At 39.5% G+C, this 19,285-nt stretch overlaps 1 protein-coding gene across 2 annotated transcripts; it reads left to right on the top strand.

Moving 5' to 3' along the window:
• Positions 1 to 7,018: 7,018 nt before the first annotated feature.
• LOC148016012 (mitogen-activated protein kinase kinase kinase ANP1-like) lies at positions 7,019 to 13,067 on the top strand. 2 transcript variants are annotated; one of them, XM_087663737.1, is made up of 17 exons: positions 7,019 to 7,311; positions 8,258 to 8,299; positions 8,409 to 8,474; positions 8,560 to 8,670; positions 8,776 to 8,856; positions 9,079 to 9,156; positions 9,241 to 9,323; positions 9,431 to 9,512; positions 9,668 to 9,768; positions 10,333 to 10,372; positions 10,612 to 10,689; positions 10,784 to 10,842; positions 10,945 to 11,131; positions 11,263 to 11,556; positions 11,644 to 12,023; positions 12,406 to 12,473; positions 12,567 to 13,067. In XM_087663737.1, exons 1-17 carry the CDS (start codon positions 7,063 to 7,065, stop codon positions 12,710 to 12,712), a joined length of 2,145 nt encoding a protein of 714 aa, XP_087519863.1. In that variant the 5' UTR covers positions 7,019 to 7,062; the 3' UTR covers positions 12,713 to 13,067. The 2 variants fall into 2 exon arrangements, with proteins under 2 accessions (XP_087519863.1, XP_087519864.1); XM_087663738.1 differs by having other exon boundaries at positions 11,266 to 11,556; positions 12,567 to 13,066.
• The last annotated feature ends 6,218 nt before the right edge of the window (positions 13,068 to 19,285 follow it).

Raw genomic sequence — 19,285 nt, 5'->3', positions numbered from 1 at the left:
ATGTGACTTTCATTGAAGAAGCCTATGCCCTACCCATTTAGGGTTTCGAGCTCCACATTGTTGGTTCTACTAATATAACAAACCTTGAATGGTCCTTATCCACATAACTTCATTTTTTGGTTCTAGCCCTTGATTGAATAGAGTAATACAGGGTCACCTTTTTCAAAGTCACGCTATTTGACATGCTTGTCAAACCAACCCTTTCTTTGTGCCTTTTCACAAATGAGTGCATGAGTGGCGATAAGTCGTATTTCAAATAATCTTTCCAATTCGGCTAAGTGTTCGGTCAAAGCCTCTTGGCCTTCCCATCTCTCCTACACATCTATCCATAGGCTCGAAAAACAAAGAATTCGATTGGAAATTTTGATTTCGTTCTGTAGGTTGGCTTGAATGGCATTTGTTTAGCAGTGTGATATGCCCACAAGGTTGCCATTAGCTTATTGATGCAATCACTTCATGAAGCACAGAGATTTTTTGTTAGTATATTGACCAAGATTTGTTTGTTGCTTCAACTTGCCCATTAGCCTAGGAATAGTATGATGATGACTTACGATGGATAACCAAAAACGTGGACAATAGATGTTTAATGACCTCATTAATGAAATGTGTATCCTGATTGCTAACTAGTTCAATGGAGCAACCAACAAGCTTGGAGATGACTTGCTCCCAAAAAAACTTAATAGTGGTCCTTGCATCATTCCTCCTCATTGCCCTTGCTTCATCCCACTTTGTCAAGTAATATGTGCCTATTATGATGTATTTTGGGAGTACTGAGAAGTAGGACTAATGGGTCCAATGAAGTCAATGCCCCATTTTTCAAATGGTTGGCATGCTATCACTAGCACCAACTCCATTTTGTCCTTTCGTATGGGAACTTTTGTGCACTCACTCATTACAATGCTTAACAAACTTAGCAACATCACGAAACAACATAGACCACCACAATTGAGATTGTAAGACATGATGTCTCCATTGAAATAATCTTCCACCATTCCACTATGATCTTCAAGTCCACCTGGATGACATGCACAAAATAGCATTTGCCACTAAATGGGTGGTGTTTGCTTAGATAGTCATGCCATTTAGGTTGACAATCGAAAAAGCTAAACTAAGGCATCTCATTTTGAAGGTTCAACCTTACCAAATAATTGTAGGACATCTTTATCGGTTAGGGTAGGATGGTCTATTAAGACATTGTGTCTGTGAAAATGAGATGCATGATGTGCTCATTGCACCTTAGGTGGATTGGGAGGTCTCCCTTGGTGCATTAGCAAGCCTAGCCTTTTTCCCCTAGACAGAACTTGAAATCTTGCACTCTCTTGTTGGCATCCATGAGGTTGTTTTCTTGGCAACTTGTTTGAACTATTCAATGAAGCTATAAGGGTCATCCCCTACCATGTACTTGTCAACTTGCTTTGTCATGATCGGTATCTTTGTTTGGCTTCTATTTTCATGTGCTATTCCTAAGCCGATCAAAAATGTCATAGCTAGTGCAACACTATCCTTTTCTATTGAAGTTCGGTCTAGTAGTCTTTTGAGTAGAAGTTTGGATGGGCTAAGGCCTTCATTAGGTGTTTCTATCTCACCCATCTCCTCTATTGTAGTGGTTCCTCCTGGTAGATCCAAGATGCATTGGATTTGGCCTAACTTTGTCTCATTTCTTTGCTTGTCTAATCTTTGATTTTGTGTGAACCTTGCAACTTGCCTAGTGAGAACCCTCCCAAGCTTCCTCTTGAATTCTACAACTGCCATGATCTCTTCCACATCTCTTCATTTATGTTCAAATCGTGTGTGTTGGTCGTAGGGTGATATTAGCTTTTGAATATATGTAGGGAATTCCATTGCATCAAACTCCTGAGAGTCAGTATTTGAACTTGTTATTGCCATGTTTTTTGGATACTCTTGGGTGACAAGTGCCTCAATGAGACTAATTAACCTTGACAAAGTACTAGGGGTTCCTATTGGGTGTTCCTTCTTGTAGGATTGAGATATTCTCTATCTTGAGTCAATGTGGTATAATGTTAGCACTTACAAGTGCTTAAGCTTAGTTGCCTTATGGCCCTCAATGGATAAGTAGGTACTTCTTGTTCTCCCTTGTGTATGGTACTACTTGTCAAGGTCTAGCTAGATGTGTGCTATGACCTCCTTTGATTCAGAGCAAAATCCTCATAGATGACTCAGTGATCTCTAACACAAGGAGGTAAGCCACCAAACCATATGCAAGTCATCCCTCCAACCCAAAAATGCAAACTCTTCATTAGGTAATGTCTAGTCAACTGCTTCCTATCTATCAAAAATTAATTCCTAATGGGTAACTGAGCATTCGAGGGTCCTTGCTAGTGTAAAACGTGAAATTCAGTCCCAAAAACCTACAATTCCACAATGGTTAGTAGTATTAGGACCAAGGAGCATGAATAGATCAAAACTATGTCCCCTAGACATCCATGAACTAGCTTTTCTACATCTTCGCTACAATCGATTATTAACAATCATTCGGTAAGAAACAAAATAACCAACATGGACTCTTGATTTCTCATGAAGATTTGGAATTCAAGACTAGATTTTGTTACTAAATTTACTAATGTAAGTAATCGGTCCCATTCATTTTGTTAGGCATGTATGTTCTGTGATCAAATTCTCTCTCTTCTTCTTCTTCTGCTCTCTCCCCCTATTTTTCTTCTCTCTCTCTCTCTCTCCTTGTTTTTCTTTTTTTCCTCTCTCTCTTTTAAATTTTATATTTCCTTTCTCTATAATTCTCTTTCTCTCTATTCCCCCCCCCCCCTCTCTCTCTCTCTCTCCTCTTCTTTTTTTTTGGCTCTCTTTATATATTTCTCTAGATTTTTTGTTCTCTCTCTCTTTCCTCATTTTTTTCCCTCTCTCTTTTAAGTTTTTTTCTCTCTCTATATTTTTCTCTTTCCTCTCTTCCCCCCTCTCTCTTATTTTTTTCTCTCTCTAATTATATCTTTCCTTTCTCTCTCTCTCTCTCTCTCTCTCCCCCCTCTCCCTCTCAATAAAAAACTATGTCAAAAAAGGTTTAATTTAAAAAAGCCTATTCTCTTTCCTTTTTTCTCCCCTCTCTCTCTCTCCCTCTTTTTCTCTTACATCTTCTTCTTCTCTCTCCTTTTCTTCTCTTTTCAATTTTCTTCTCTCTCTCTTTCTCTCTTTAATTTTTTTTCTTTTCGCTCTCTCTCTCTCTCTTAAATTTTATCTCTCCTCTCTCTTTCTCTCTTAAAATTTATATCTCCTCTCTCTATAATTTTCTCTGTGTGTTCATATCATCTCTTCTTCATCTAATTCTCTCTCTCTCTCTCTCTCTCTCTCTCCTCTTTTTTCCTTTTTTCTTCTCTCTCTTTTAAATTTTATCATTCCTCTCTCTGTTCCCCATCTCTCTCCTTTTCTTTCTTTCCTTCTCTCTTTATATCTTTCTCTCGATTTTTTGTTCTCTGTATGTCTATCTCTTTCTCCTCATTTCTCTCTCTATTATTTTTTTCTCTCTCTATTTTTCTCTTTCCTCTTTTTTCCTTCCTCTCACTCTATTCCTATCTCCAATTATATATTTCATCTCTCTCTCTCTCTCTCTCTCTAAGTCAAAAACTATGTCAAAAAAATTTAATTAAAAAATACTATTTTATTTCCTCTTTTTTCCCCTATCTCTCCCTCTTTTCCTCATTCTCTCTCTCTCTCTCTCTCTCTTCTCTTTTTTTTCTTCTCTCTTTTAAAAATTATAATTTCTCTCTATCTCTTGTCTTCTTCTTTTTTTCCTCTCATAGTGTGTGAGAAGCAATGTCAAAAAAACTTTTAATTGAAAAAAGCATTAAACATATTTAATTCTCTCTCTCTCTCTCTCTCGTTTCTTCTTCTTCTTCTTCTTCTCAAAGTGTATGAAAAAAGATGTCAAAAAAACTTTAAATTAAAAAAATCATTTAAAAATATTTAATAAAAATTAAAATAAAAAGTTTAATGTGAGAGAGAGAGAGAGAGAGAGAGAGAGAGAGAGAGAGAGAGAGAGAGAGAGAGAGAGCTTAGGCCCTACATGTAAGAGAGGAATGGGGGATTTAAATAAAAAAGGGAGGGGGGAAGACAAAGGGAGAGATTACACATGAGAGAGAGGAAAATGAGTTTTAATTTTAAAAAAGAGAGGTTTGAAAAAGGGGAGGTAAGTTTGGGGCTTCTCGAACCTACAACCAAAATAATATAGTAATAAGATTAAAAACTGTCAAAAAATATTTAATTTAAAAAAGACTATTCTCTTTTCCCTTTTCTCTCCTATCTCTCCCCTTTTTCCTTTTTTTATTCTTCTTCTTCTCTCCCTGATTTTCTTCTCTCTCTCTCTCTCTCTCTCTCTCTCTCTCCTCTCTTCTCTCTTTTTTTCTTCTCTCTTTTAAAATTTAACATTTCTCTCTATAATTCTCTCTCTCTCTCTCTCTCTCTCTCTCTCTCTCTCTCTCTCTCTCTCTCTCTTCTTCTTCTTTCTCTTTCTCTCCCCCCTTTTTCTTCTTCTCAAAGTGTGTGAAAAACTATGTCAAAAAAATTGTAAATTAAAAAAAAATCTTTTAAAAATGTTTAATTAAAAGGAAAGTTTAATCTGAGAGAGAGAGAGAGAGAGAGAGAGAGAGAGAGAGAGAGAGAGAGAGCCTAGGCCCTACATGTAAGAGAGGGGGAGGGGGGGAGGAGGATTTAATTAAAAAGGGGAGGGGAAAGAGAAAGGGAAAGATTACAAGTGAGAGAAAGGGGAAGGGGTTTTAATTTAAAAAAGGGAGGTTTGGAAAAAGGGGGTAGGTTCGAGAACCTCTTTGGAGGTTCGAGGCTTCCCGAACCTACAACCAAAATAATATAGTAGTAAGATTTTCTCTTACTCTCTTTTCTCTCTATATATTTTTTATTCTCTCTATTTTTCTCTTCCCCCCTCTTTTCCCTATTTTCTCTCTCTCTCAAATGATATCTTTCCTTTATCACAGACACACACACACTCTCTCAGCCAAAAACTGTCAAAAAAGGTTTAATTTAAAAAATACTATTCTCTTTCCTCATTTCCCCCCTCTCTTATATATATTTTCTCTCTCTCTCTCTCTCTCTTTCTCTCTCTCTCTCTCTGTATTCATATTATCTCTTCTTCTTCTTCTTCTTCTTCTCTCTCTCTCTCTCTTGCCTGTATTTTTCTTTTCTCTCTCTGTTTTCCCCCTCTCTCATCTTCTTTCTTTTCTTCTCTCTTTATTTTTCTCTGATAAGTTTTTTGTTCTTTGTATGTCATTCTCTCTCTCCTCACTTTTTCCCTCTCTTTCTCTTTCAAGTTTTTTTCTCTCTCCTCTTTTCCCTTTCTCTCCCCTTATTTCCTCTCTGTCTCAAATTATACATTTCCTCTTTCTCTCTCTCTTTAAGTCAAAAAACTATGTCAAAAAGGTTAAAAAAGACTATTCTCTTTCCTCTTTCCCCCCTCTCTCTCCCTCTTTTCCTCATTCTTCTTCTTATTCTTCTCTCTCCCCCCAATTTTCTTCTCTCTGTCTCTCCTCTTTTTCTAATTTTTTCTTCTCTTTTAAAATTGATAATCTCTCTCTCTCTCTCTCTCTCTCTCAAAGTGCGTGAAAAACTTGTAAAAAAAGTGTTAAATTAAAAAAAATCTTTAAAAAAATAATTAAATGAAAAGTTTAAATTAAAAGTTTAATTTTAATCTCAAAGAGAGAGAGAGAGAGAGAGAGAGAGAGAGAGAGAGAGAGAGAGAGTGAGTGAGTGTGTGTGTGTGTGTGTGTTTTGATTTAAAAGGAAGTTTGATTTAATTAAAAAAGGGAGAGGGAAAATAGGGAAAGAAAGAAAGCTTAGGCCAGCCCCATATGTGAGAGGGAGGGGGGCGGGATTAATTAAAAAAGGGAGGGGGAAGAGAAAGGGAGAGATTACACATGAGAGAGAGGGGAAGGGGTTTTGATTAGAAAAAGGGAGGTTTGGGGAAATCCTCTAGAGGTTCTATAATAAAAATAATGTAATAGTAATATTTTTTAATTCTCTCTTTTAAATTTTATCATTCCTCTCTATAAATCTCTCTCTCTGCCCCCCTTTTCTTGTTTTCTCTCTCTCTCCCTCTCAAAGCGCGCGAGAAACTATGTTAGAAAAACTTTATATTAATTTTTTAAAAAATATTTAACTAAAAAGTTTAATATGAGAGAGAGAGAGAGAGAGAGAGAGAGAGAGAGAGAGAGAGAGAGAGAGATTGATTTGATTTAAAAAGAAGTCTGATTTAATTAAAAAGAGAGAGAGAAAGAAAGCTTGAGCCTTACATGTGAGCGGGAGGGGGGAGATTTAATTAAAAAGGGAAGGGGGAAGAGAAAGGGAGAGATTACATGTGAGAGAGAGGGGAAGGGGTATTAATTAAAAAAGGGAGGTTTGAAAAAGGGCGTAGGTTCCTATGGAAATTTGGGTTTCCGAATCTACAACCAAAATAATAGTAAGATAGCTTGACTTGATTGCACGTGTCTTTCTAATCTCTATATGGTGTTCCAAAGTTGTGTTTAGGGAAAATATTTTTCATAGCAGATACAAAAACCTTTAACTTGAAATTTTGTTAAGGATTTTTGAATCAAAATACATGTGTTTTCGATTTCCATAATTGAAAGAAAGTACTATGAAATTCAAGGTTGTAAACTTTTATATTTAAGACAATTTGTTTTTTTTTTGACATTTTGCATTTTTATTTACATTTAAGCTCGGACTTTCGGTCTTTGTGAGCACTAGTAGCGTATCAATCCAAAGGAAAAATCTATTGACCCTGTAACCACTATGGTGGAGGCTTTAAGGCCGTCCATTCTTGGCACTAAGACCGTTGGATGGGCCAAACAAATGGACGGCGGAGATAGGCGGAGGGGCTCCTAACGACCGTTTGAGAGAATAAGCTTTTTGGTTCTTTTTGAGTATTTGAATAAAATCCAAATAATATTTTAAGTAATAATAATAATAATAATAATAATATTTTTTCAATCTGATCACTTCCCTCCTCTCTCTCTCCCCCCCCGCCCCCCCCTCTCTCTCTCTCTCTCTCTCTCTCTCTCGCGCGCGCGCGTGTGTGTGTGATCAATGGAGCGCGACGCTGCAGGGGCTATGGCAATGCCGGACCTCCTCGATCTCCCTCCCTCCTCCTCCTCCAACTTTTCCTTCCTCAACGGCCGCATGGATCCCTCCCGTGGCCCGTCTGCTTCCTCCCCCCCGCCTCCTAGCCCTCATCCCATCCGATGGCGCAAGGGCGAGCTCATCGGTGCAGGTGCCTTCGGCCGCGTCTACATGGGGATGAACCTTCACTCTGGCGAGCTTCTGGCTGTCAAACAGGTCATCTTCCTCCTGCATTTCGATCTTTCTCCTGCTACATGTATCAAGATGCTCTCGTTTCTAATTCTGCTGATAGTAAAGTATAGGGCTAGGGTTCTTTTTCCCTCGGAGGGAAAACCGTGCCAGTCTTTGTACTGTCGTAGCCATGCCTCTCAATGCACATAGTACCTGTACTGTGGCATATGATCATCTGATGCATACGGCCAATCATGGAAGACTATGCCATTTGACAGAAGGCTATGCCATTTGATGAAAAGGATCCGAGTCAGACCTTTCACCAGGCTGCATTTAGATTTACTGCACACCTTTCACACCTTCTCGAATGAATGCTGTAATTAGTGGCACTACCTGAGATGCAGGCTGGATTGTCAATGAAGCAGGAACGCTTTTCAGGGCATCTTTTGCTCCAAACAGATGGCATTCGGTTTTGATAAGCAAATTTAATTGAGCACATCTATATTCTGATCCAGATCAGTCATGTTTATCTCCTTCCAAAACGATTGCATATTTTCTGCATCATTTTAGTCTGTTGATCCTGTATTTTGAGTTTGAATGGAGTTTGGATTTGACTTAGGTGTTATCATGCCGTGATTACTCTTGGTGTTATCAGCAGGGAAGTCTAGTATTCAGGGGTTTAGCCTTACATAGGCCGTGAACATTCTGGTTCTTTGTAAGACTTGTCCCATCCTGATATACACTGCACTTAAAAGGGTTGAAAGAATCGGCCAAACTGGAGAAGGTTACTCGGTTTTCCACACTTTGGATGTTCTTTGGTGTCAATAGTTATACTCTGATGTTAATTGGCTGTGATGCAGATGAATTTATAAGTTACCATCAAGCAAGTTGATAATCTTATAGCTGGATTAAGGTTGCTTGTTAGTAATGATATTGTTGAAGCTGTTATTCCTTGTTCTTTTCTCTTATTTCTGGTTTCCTTTATGTGCAGGTTCTTATTGCTGCCAATAGTGTCGCCAAAGAAAAAGCTCACGTACGTCAAAGAATTTCACAATAATCAACTGCACCTTCCTAGAAAAGCATTCCTTTGGCTCCTCCTTTCAGTATTGGCATCTAATCCCAGCTTTGCATGCATTTTTCAGGCTCATGTCAAGGAACTAGAGGAAGAGGTCAAATTGCTGCGAAACCTTACGCACCCAAACATAGTGGTGAGTGTTGGTGAAACTTGTGCCTGATTTACACAACTTCTGTCAGTGTGCATATCTGAAGCTTCTTTTGTGTGTGTTGTTCCAGAGATACTTGGGTACAGCCAGGGAAGATGATGCTCTCAATATCTTTTTGGAATTTGTTCCAGGAGGGTCTATTGCATCTCTCTTGGGAAAATTTGGGTCCTTTCCAGAGGCAGTGAGTGGAAATACATATTATATCTAGCTAAGTTGATCATGCAAACATGTGGCTTATGCTAACCTATCTTTCCCTTACTATGGTTTTATGTTTTGGTTCTTGCAGGTTGTTCGCATGTACACTCGGCAGTTACTTCAAGGGCTGGAATACCTTCACAAAAATGGTATCATGCACCGTGATATTAAGGTCAGTTGGATCAATTCTGCATACTTGAATTTCAAGTGTGGATCTTTCAGAGTCTTCTTTGCCATTAATGCAAGAACAAGAACAGTAGTCCTCCTTTCTCCAAGGAGAAAAATAGAGAACAGTAGTTGTCTCCTTGGAGTAGTAATAAAAACACTCGACCGAAAGGTAGGAAGAGAGTGGTTCATCAGTAAAATTTAACCCTGTTTTGCAACCTGTCTTCAGGGTGCCAATATCTTGGTTGACAACAAAGGTTGTATTAAGCTTGCTGATTTTGGGGCATCCAAACAGGTTGTTGAGCTGGTATGTAGTAATTCGTACACTCTGAATGCCTTGTCTACATGTTTTGGATTCATCTCTGTACTGTAACCATCCTGCTATTCGTAGGTTACATTATCAGGTGCAAAATCGATGAAAGGAACCCCGTATTGGATGGCTCCTGAAGTCATTAGGCAGACTGGCCATAGCTTGTAAGATTCCACAGTTTGCATTTTGATGCTTGGCTGTTTTATTGAGTAACTTGTCTGGCTGCAAGCAAAGGTTTACATTTGATACCTTTTATGGGGTTGCATGCCAGACCAGCAGACATATGGAGTGTTGGGTGCACAGTTATCGAAATGGCAACGGGTAAAGCACCTTGGAGTCAGCAATTCCAAGAGGTATATCGATCTGTTTTTGGTTCCCTTCATAAACATAGAGGTTGTAATCATGCAACATTATGAGGCCTTTGTAAGTTATCAGAAGAAGACTAATGCGCTTGTTGGTTTTACGACATGATTCTTTCTCTGACTATCCATGTTCTTGCTCACTTCAGGTTGCTGCACTTTTTCACATTGGAACTACTAAGTCACACCCTCCTATTCCTGAACATCTCTCTCTAGAGGCACAGGACTTTCTACTGAAATGTTTGAAAAAGTAAGGCCAGGTTAAAATATTCTAGTTTTGCTAATCCTTATTCTGGTTTGCATTCTGAATGGTTGTGGCACGTCCAAAGAGTTGATAGCAACGTTAGGGAATGGTACTACTTATTGCTAGCTTATAAAGAGTAGTATTAACCTGCTTTGGACTGCATGCCATATCACAGGAAGCTATTCTTTGTGCATGTGATAGTAGCCATTTTAGTGAAAAAGTAAGGCCAGGTTAAAATGGATGCATATCTAGTTTTGCTATTCCTGAACGTCTCTCTCAAGAGGCACAGGACTTTCTACTGAAATGTTTGAAAAAGTAAGGCCAGGTTAAAATATATGCATATCTAGTTTTGCTAATGCTTATTCTGGTTTGCATTCTGAATGGTTGTGGCACATGTCCAAAGAGTCGGTAGCAACATTAGGGAACGGTACTACTTATTACTAGCTCATAAAGAGTAGTATTAACCTGGTCGGGACTAATCACAGGAAGCTATTCTGATCTGCATGTGATAGTAGCCATTTTAGTGATGGAGTAATATTGCCTAATGTCCTGAATTGTTTGCCCTCACAGGGAGCCATATCTTCGACCTACAGCAACAGAGCTTCTACAGGTAAAAATTCTATATTTCAGTTTTGCAGTCCCAGAAGAACTTTGCTTTATTCGAAACACCATTGAACATTTACCAGACTCACTACCTCTTTCAGTTTGCCTAAACACGGTTGGCCAAAATGTCAAAGACAAAAACTGGCTCTTTTATGTCCTTGATTCTTTCCTTCTTTTTACTTTATTTTCCTCTCATAACATGGTTTGACTTGCTTCTTTGCTGAGATCAAACTGTCGTTATTGCAGCATCCATTTGTCAGTCACAGCCCTCTGGAGAATGGAGGTGGTTTGAAACACTCTCTGGCAGTTTCTCCTTCCACACAAGTCAGTCCTGTGCTTTGCATTTGAAGTTCATACGTATAGCGTCAAACTAGTATGCGGTAGCTAATAAGTTCAGAGCACGTGCTGTTAAATTCAGAATTCTTTCAATGGAACGAAGACTTCCCAGATGCTGGACAGCAATAAGAGGAGACATTTGTAAGTTTGATTTATTTGAGCCTTACTTGTCCCAGATTTACCTTTCATTTGTCCTGGTCTGTTTTCAGCAACCTAGTCGTGTCTCAAGAATTTTTGAAATAGGTCACATAAACCGTCCGAAGATTCAGTTGCGAGGCGCTCGTTAGCTTTCTCTCAGAGATCTTTGCTGCAAGATGGAAGCTCGAATGCACAGGAGGTTGAGAAAGACCCATTCAGAAGTTGCTCTGACACTGATCTAAACTGTTCTGTTAGGCTCGACTCAGTACAATTTGATGACTTTATGATGAAGGTATCTGATGCCTTTGATGTCTTCAGCTGGAATAATATGAGAGATTGTGCATTTGCTTATTCTCTAGCAAAAAATGTATTGAACACTTTGCTTGATATGCTGTATGTTCTAACCAATGTTTGTGTTCTCAGCAGAGTGCCAATAATATGTTCAAGCCGTGTGGTTTCGATAGTTCAACTTGGGAGCAATCTGGTTTTAATCCGATGGATGAACCCATGAGTTATAATCCCATGAATGAGCCATACATGGATGATGACTGCACCAATCATGAAGCTGGAAAAATGATGAATGGAGATGCGAGCGAATTTAATTGCTCCAATCACAATCGTGCAAGAGAGGACTCAGATTTCTCTTTCCAGTGTGTGGCTGCTGATGACGATGAAGAGGTGACTGAGTCGAAAATAAAGGCCTTCTTGGATGAGAAGGTATGTTCTATTGCGAGGTTCATAATTAATGGTGAGAAGAGTATTGAAACATGTTTTGACTTTTAATATTCACCCCGACCATTGTAGGCTTTGGAACTAAAGAGGTTGCAAACACCATTGTACATGGAGTACCATAGCATTTGGAAGCCACCACAAGATGGGGAAACAAGCATAAAGAGTTCTTCTTTACATAAAGGTGGAATGGACATTCATGGTGCTCCTTTGAGTCCAGCAGGAAGACAACTTCTCACAGCCACAAATAGCAGATCTCCTAGCAAAGGCAGCAGTCTCAGTGGACCTTCCATAGCTGTAAGCAGTCGTGACAGTGAGGGAAGTGTGAGTTCTGACAGTCCTGCTGCTGGAGATAATCCAAGTGTTAATTTTGATTCTCATGTTGACTCACCAAGACATAGCGAATGGAGGGGGCTTTTACAAGAAGCTCAACAACCATTGCCACACAACCCAAGGTCAATTCCTGTATACATTTGATATGAAGGGTTCAACTTTCATGGACCTGTAGTTCTATGTCTAGCCATTACATGCTGTTGGTTAATTGCGCATAATCTTGCTCAAAAAGAAAATTAAATCTGCACTTTGGTACTTCATGAAGTGTTGCTATTTAGCTCTTAGCTTTTTGTTACGTTCTATTAGATGCTTGATGATTAGTTTTTTATTATATTCTCAGGTACCCTATGCTTAGTGTTATTATTTGTTTCTTTTATAGATTGCCTGCACACGGGTTTTGTTTCGATGGCGTATGCGTACATGAGTTTGTTTTTATGGCAGATGCGTACCTCTTATATGCTGATCTGTACTAGGGCTTCATTTTTTTGCCTTTCTTATTTGCAGCTTCAATTCTGCTGAGAGACAGAGACAGTGGAAAGAAGAGCTGCAGAAGGAACTTGAAATGCGAAGAGGTGGGCATTTAATAGGCTAAACTAGTCTTTTTCTTGAACGAGTGGTTTCTTTCCCAATTATTGACACAAGCTGTGGAAATGTGCCTGCTGCAGAGGAGAAGAGAAAACTCATGCGCCTTGCTGGCAAGTCCACTCCAAACAGCAAGTCCTGTTCTCCAAAGGATAAACCATCACAAAGGCCTGTTGTGAGCAGATTATCATGTGCTTCTCCTATATCTAGATTGCCAGTGGAACTGTAGCCCTGACTACCACATGCTTTCATCCCCACAATTGTGGCCTTCACCAAAACTGTCAGTACATGGTCTCACTTGCAAAACTTGCTGTGGGCCTTTTTCCATGTATATAGAATCTCTATTCAGTTCCAGGATTGCGTGTTCTCAGTGAAGCCTCAGGGACATAACTTCTCAATGTCCTGTAATCAAGGCATTCGCATTAAGCAGTCAGTCTATATATGGTACCATATCTGGCACACATATACTAACTAAGCTGTTGTCTGGCTCTCTGTGGTGGGTTTCTCCCATGCATCTCCATTCGGTCCGTTATTCACTTCTATGTCCTGTAATCAAAGGATCGACATGAAATCTTTGTTTTAAGTGGACTGTTGTCGACCTCTCTCTTGCATCTTCCATTCGGTTATTTATTCACCTCTATGTCCTGTAGTTAAAGGATTGACATGAAACTTTCTTGGCTTGAAGTAGACCGTTTGGCTCCTTTAAGGGCAGTTTTTAATTGCAGCGGACACTGCCATAAGGCTTCCTATGGAAGCAAAATGCCCAAGGTTCTCTCAAAATGTCCAAGGAAAAGTAAACAAATGGAAGCAGGGCTCTATTCCTTTGGAGGGAAGCTGGTTATACTGGATTCCATACTCCTGTCGAGTATTGTTTCCATTGCTGCTGTCTTGCCCACAAGTTGGAAAAGATCTACAGATCCTTTCTATGGTTTGTAATGAGGGGGGTCATCAGCTGGCACTCAGTCTCTTGGGAGATACTCGCATAGTCTCTTGGGAGATACTCGCATAGGCCAAGAAAGGAGGTCTTGGAATTGAGAATCTTAAGGGGGAAGGCAAATCGAATGTTGCTCAAGCTGCTTGCTGGACAGGCTTTCCAGCTCAAAACCTTGGGCGAGTGTAGCCCGCCAGTAATCACAAATGGCTTGCGGCGAATGCCAGACATTGTAAACAATTGCATCTCCAATACATGATTGAAGAGGCTATCTCTTTGGTGGAGGAAAATCTTGAAGCCGCGAGTTGTGATCCTTAGAAAGAATTCCTGATGACTGCTCAACAATGCATTCATTAAATTACCAGAGTCCCAACTCGCTGCAACTCATGCACTCATGCGACCTTAACGTCAGGAGAAAGCCATGGTCGGAGTCTAGAGATGATCATGCTATATATATATATATATATATATATATATATATATATATATATATATATATATATATATATTTATATAGTCAGTCAACCTGTAGATTTTTATGCCCAAAATGCCTTTGAGAAATGAATGAATGAATTCCCTTGAGAGACCCATTTCCGAGTGTTTGGGCTTTGCATGAAAGATGCAAATTTCATGTTAAGACTTGCATTCTCATCCCGAGTGTTGTGGTTTTGGTTTATTCCTCTTCAACCCTTTGTCCCCCATTGTCCACCACTTCTTGTTCTCTGAACCGTTTGCCATATTTTGCGAAGGTTTTGGCTGTGAACCATATCTAGGTAGGCTCTACCCCGTAGAAGCGATGACAGTTACTAACTATTGCCAACACCGATGCTTGGATACAATTGTAGCTCTGTTGGTATTGGCGGAACCCCCTTTGCCTCTTCCAATCAGAGCCTCTGCCATGTAATGCTATAATCATTCCACTTTTCTCCGAACTGTCACTAATGTTTTAGTCGGTTTGCACGAGACATGGTAGAAGAGAGACGAATCATAAAGCCCATGCTAAAAAGAGCGAAAATATAAAGTCCGGTGCCATCTCTTGCTCTCTACGTGCAAAACTCTTTCGCTCTTTCTTGGTAGTAGATGCCTAGTCGCTCCCTATATTTGTGAGTAGTAATATAAAGATGGCCTAGTCTCTCCCTATATTTGTGAGTAGTAATATAAAGATGGCTTCTCCACGGTGAGTTTGAGAAGGGACATGAAAAGGAGCATGCAAGTTTCAAAAACAAATCACCGAGTTTGTAGGAACCTTCCCATGATGTTAATGATTTATTAAAATAGTCTTTTTAAGATGATTTTTTGGGAATTCTTCCCAGACTCACCATGGGAAGGGTACAATTTCCTAAAGTCTCTTCAATAATCTCTCGTGCACACACACACTCACACACACTCACACACAAAGGGTAATTATATTTACTATTGGAAACACAAGAGACAAGTATATGGTTGACATTGTAGGAGTCACAATGAAACTATATGGCTGATAAGGAAGTTGAAGAAATTGCAAACATACGAACAAAGCAAATCATCCCTAAGAAGGATGTCTACATATTGAATGATGCTAAATTGCCAAAGAATTGTAGATGGGCAATGTGAATGCATACTCTCGAAGTATAATAAAAAATGAATGCATTTCAAATAGTTCAATTATGCCAACAGGCCCAAAAACACAAAAGTGGAAATCAATCTTTATATGTGGCTCCCAAATTGGCATACTCTCGAAGTAGAGTGAAAAATGAATGTATTTCAAATAGTTCAATTATGCCAACAGTCCCAAAAACACAAAAGTGGAAATCAATCTTCATATGTGGCTCCCAAATTGGGTTTTCCAAAAAAAAAAAAAAAAAAAACCAAGTTTCTCAAATGCATGTTGGGGCCAATCATTGTTGAGAATCAGAGTTTGCAGCAATAGAATGTGTGCACAAGAGGGAGAGAAGAGCTCAAAGTACAAGAATGAAATCTTGCTTACTAAGTTGCTTAGAGTACAACTTGGGTACACTTTCACAAATGATAGTGACCCATAGGTTGTTTATATAGCCCTTTGCCAGCTAGGGTTAGGGTTTCCCTTGCCCCTAGGGCTATTCACACCCATTTGCCCTTATACTCCCTTGCTTAAAGTGGGTTTCTATGCCCATCTTCTAACACCCCCCCTCAATGCCAAGGTGGCATTGATTACAAGGCATGTAAAAGATTCCCCCCTTTTTGGGATGCCTTTATAAATCAGGCTTACAAGGTTGTTTTAGGTAGACGATTTAAATAGTCAAAACAGTCGATCTTCAGATGAATTGGAGACATAGTTGGCTACCAATTCTTTGGGTATTTCAGGAGTGTTGGGGCATTTACTTGTTATATGCCTTGTTTTCTTGCATTTGTTATATTTCATCTTCTCGGGATACTTCTTCCAGCAGTTGTTTACAAGATGTCCTTTTTTCTTACAGAAAGAACATTTAGTGAGATTTGTATGAACCAATACTTGTTCACGGGAGTTTGAAGTTGCCTGATTGTTGCTGCTTTCTTTGTGGTTTTTCTTTTCTTCATCCAAACAGGATTGAATGGTACTTGCCAAAGTAGGATTTGGAATGCTGGTGAGAGTGGTTACAAGAGTAGGAAACACATGTTTTACAGCTTTTAGTAGAATAGCAATAGCATCTTTTTCAAGTATTGGAGCTTGTATAGAAGCAAGCTGTGGCATAAGTCCCTTCATATGAGAAATGAATTTTTCCAAATCTTCTCTTGAACAATATTCCAAGCTAAAGAATTTAATTTTAAGGAAGATTTTAGTATTCTTGCTTGTGGCTCCATAGAGCTTTTCAAGCTCATCCCATTTTTCTTTAGCAGTGTTTAGTTGATCAACATGATGAATCAGGGATTCATCTAGGTGTAGCATTATGATTGCTTGAGCACTGTGCGTTGGTCACCCTCTATATCAATCATATTTGCAGAGTTTACAACTCTACTGCCTTGAATAAGAGGCCATTACCCTCTCTCCATCATTTTGTATTTTATAAGTACCTGCCATGGATGGAAATCCTTACCATCAAACTTTCAAATTTGAGGATGGACATCAGCATATGTTGTGGTCATTGGGAAGGTCTTACCACTTGTTAGGACAAGGGCAGTGTCTAGTCCCTTATAAACCTTTCACTAAATGCAGAAGCAAATTAGACAAAGTGAAATCAAAGTTGCAATGAAGAGAAAGGCTGAAAATCATAGAAGTGTAATATTTCAAAGTATGACTTTGGTGGTCCTTTCTTATGTGCAAGCTTCTTCCATGGTTTAATAGTCTTTTTAGGTTTTAATGAAGTAAACCTAGATTGGACTTCAAGCTCCTCCTTGTGGTACGGCTTAGTGGATGAAGCTTGTGTTGGACACGGTTTGTCTATGATCTCAATGCTTGTTGTTGATGATTCCGAGGAGAGTATGATGACACTCATGCTATTGATTTCACTGACCAATGTACTTGAGACAATGTCACTTACGGTATGCAATACACTTCTTGTGCATAATGGTCTATGTGTTCATTTTACACATACCCTTACAACAATATATGAAGAGGAATAAAAACTCACTGGGTTTTAGTGAATGCCCAGCAAGCTATTAACCTGATGATTTATGATTAGTGTTAAAAGAACACTATTGTCAAGCTTAGTGAAGTGCTTGAATGGAACCCGGTTGGAAGTCAGCTTCCCGATGCTTGGTGATGTCCGTTGAGCATGCCCAAGAGCTTTAGACTCTGGAATAGGATTCAGAGACTCTGCTTTAGTGATTAGAATCACTGTTAATGAAGCTCAGAGTGTAAAAATGCCAAAATGTCAAGCTTGGAGCTTGTTGGCTATGGCTGCCCAAAAAAACATAGTTAGGGTTTGGCTTGTAGCAGCCAGCAGAAGAATAATTTCTCAGAGCCCTCTTAGCTGAGGATAGCCCACTTGGGGAGCTATCAAAGCCCTATGGTGGTGGCTAGGATTGTGCCTTCTACAGCCTGCGTTTCAGCCCAAGAACTGCGCCTGTCCAGACTGTGCCGTTTTTTTGGAATCCACGCAATGCTGCTCTCGACGTCCACCAATCCCAGGGTTTATCACTCCAGGCTGATTCGCCCTGAGGTAGGGAAGAAGTTTCTAGAAGAACACAGGAGCTAATATGGCCTCTTTTGTCCTTCCCAAGTCCTCCAATGGAGGTAGGTTGCAGGCAGCTATGGAGGAAAGAAGGATAGGATGAAGAAAATGACAGCTCATGTGCACTTAGTGATGACTGATGCTAAGGGAAGCTGAGGAGATCAGAGATAGCTCTGATACCATGTTGAGAATCAGAGTTTGCAGCAGTAGAATGTGTGCACAAGAGGGAGAGAAGAGCTCAAAGTACAAGAATGATATCTTGCTTACTAAGTTGCTTAGAGTACAACTTGGGTACACTCTCTCACAAATGATAGTGACCCATAGGCTATTTATATAGCCCTTTGCCAGCTAGGGTTAGGGTTTCCCCTGCCCCTAGGGCTATTCACACCCATTTGCCCTTATACTCCCTTGCTTACAGTGGGTTTCTATGCCCATCTTCTAACAATCACATGATGCCAAACAACAAACAAAAGAGACCATACCTTTCTTGCTAGAGCCTATGGTGACATGTCTCCCCAATTGTAGCAAAAAGAAGTAAGTGTTAGTAGTCTCCAAATAGATTGTACTTTATACTTGAAATGGGTCTTGTTGAGCCAGCCTACCATCGCTATAGATTCCCACCAAGCTTTGCCCTTGCAGGGACCCCAAGTGTTACTACCCTTAAGAGCCAATCATTCTTGGTCCTTAATAAGCAAAATACACATTTTGTTGATAGGTGCATGATCTAACAATACTCATTCCTTAATTCTCCAATCTTGCAAGGGGCTATCTAGATTCAAGTGGGGAAAGGGCTACAAAACATGCAAGGAAGTTGAAATAATTTCCCGTAAGTGGGGATAGACGTGAAAAAACCTTTAGATTGATTGGAATGACATCAAAGTGTGTCACATAAGCAAAAGTATGCCAATAGTAGAAATTAGCCCTTGTCTTGCCATTCTACTCAACATGCCCTTCGCTTGCTATTTGCCTTCCCATAAAATGTATAGTGAAGCAAATCAACAATTTAGCTTGTTAATAATTAGCATTTGAAAGCCAAGAAGACTTTGCAAATACCATTTTCCAAGAATGAACCAAGTAAGTAACATTGAAGATCTAAGATAAATAGGCTCATCAATGTTAGTAACATGCAAGCATGAGGCCCAAATCCATGCATTACTATGCAATATACTCCATCTTCATGAAAGAATCTTGTGAGAAAAGCCCAAGGCAGTTGAGCAACACACAGCCTCAAATAAAGTATATCGAATCCTTTTTCTAGACCATAAAATAATACATTGAGTACTTTTTTGCAAAATTGACTTTGACCAAGAAAGCAATCAATAGATAAATTTATCAGTAAGTCATGTGGAGATCCATTCAAGAAACTTCTTAGACAAGACAATCACCCCCAAGGGATAACCCAAATGCCTCATAATACTTTCCTTAGTTACCACCTCTCCTTGCCAACCCAAAGCTAAAGACTCCCATTTTGCGCAACTAATAAGAGCAGTTTTGTTGGCATTAATATGTAGCTTTGAAGCTAGTGCAAACAAGTCCCATATGTCCATAAGCCAAAAGATGTGGCTCCCTTAATTGGAAAATCATAGGCAAATAGAACAACACACACACGCACGCACACACGGCACGTGCACACACATGCACGCACGCACACACACACGCACACGCCCATGCCCACCCCACCCACCCAACACACACACACACACACACACACACACACACACACACACACACACACACACACACACACACACACACACACACA

The sequence above is a fragment of the Lygodium microphyllum genome, chromosome 23 (genome assembly GCF_053477565.2).
Source record: "Lygodium microphyllum isolate KBCC chromosome 23, Lygodium_microphyllum_v1.1.10, whole genome shotgun sequence".
In the NCBI taxonomy this organism is placed as follows: domain Eukaryota; kingdom Viridiplantae; phylum Streptophyta; class Polypodiopsida; order Schizaeales; family Lygodiaceae; genus Lygodium; species Lygodium microphyllum.
Note: the sequence above shows the minus strand (reverse complement) of the source record. Positions and strands in the feature narration are given on the sequence as shown.

Bases quoted from the DNA above. Each gene is read 5' to 3' on its own strand.
- LOC148016012 (XM_087663737.1), top strand. From the start codon at position 7,063: ATGGAGCGCGACGCTGCAGGGGCTATGGCAATGCCGGACCTCCTCGAT. The intron at 7,312-8,257 runs GTCATCTTCCTC...CTTTATGTGCAG, and splicing joins AGCTTCTGGCTGTCAAACAG to GTTCTTATTGCTGCCAATAG. The intron at 9,769-10,332 runs GTAAGGCCAGGT...TTGCCCTCACAG, and splicing joins CTACTGAAATGTTTGAAAAA to GGAGCCATATCTTCGACCTA.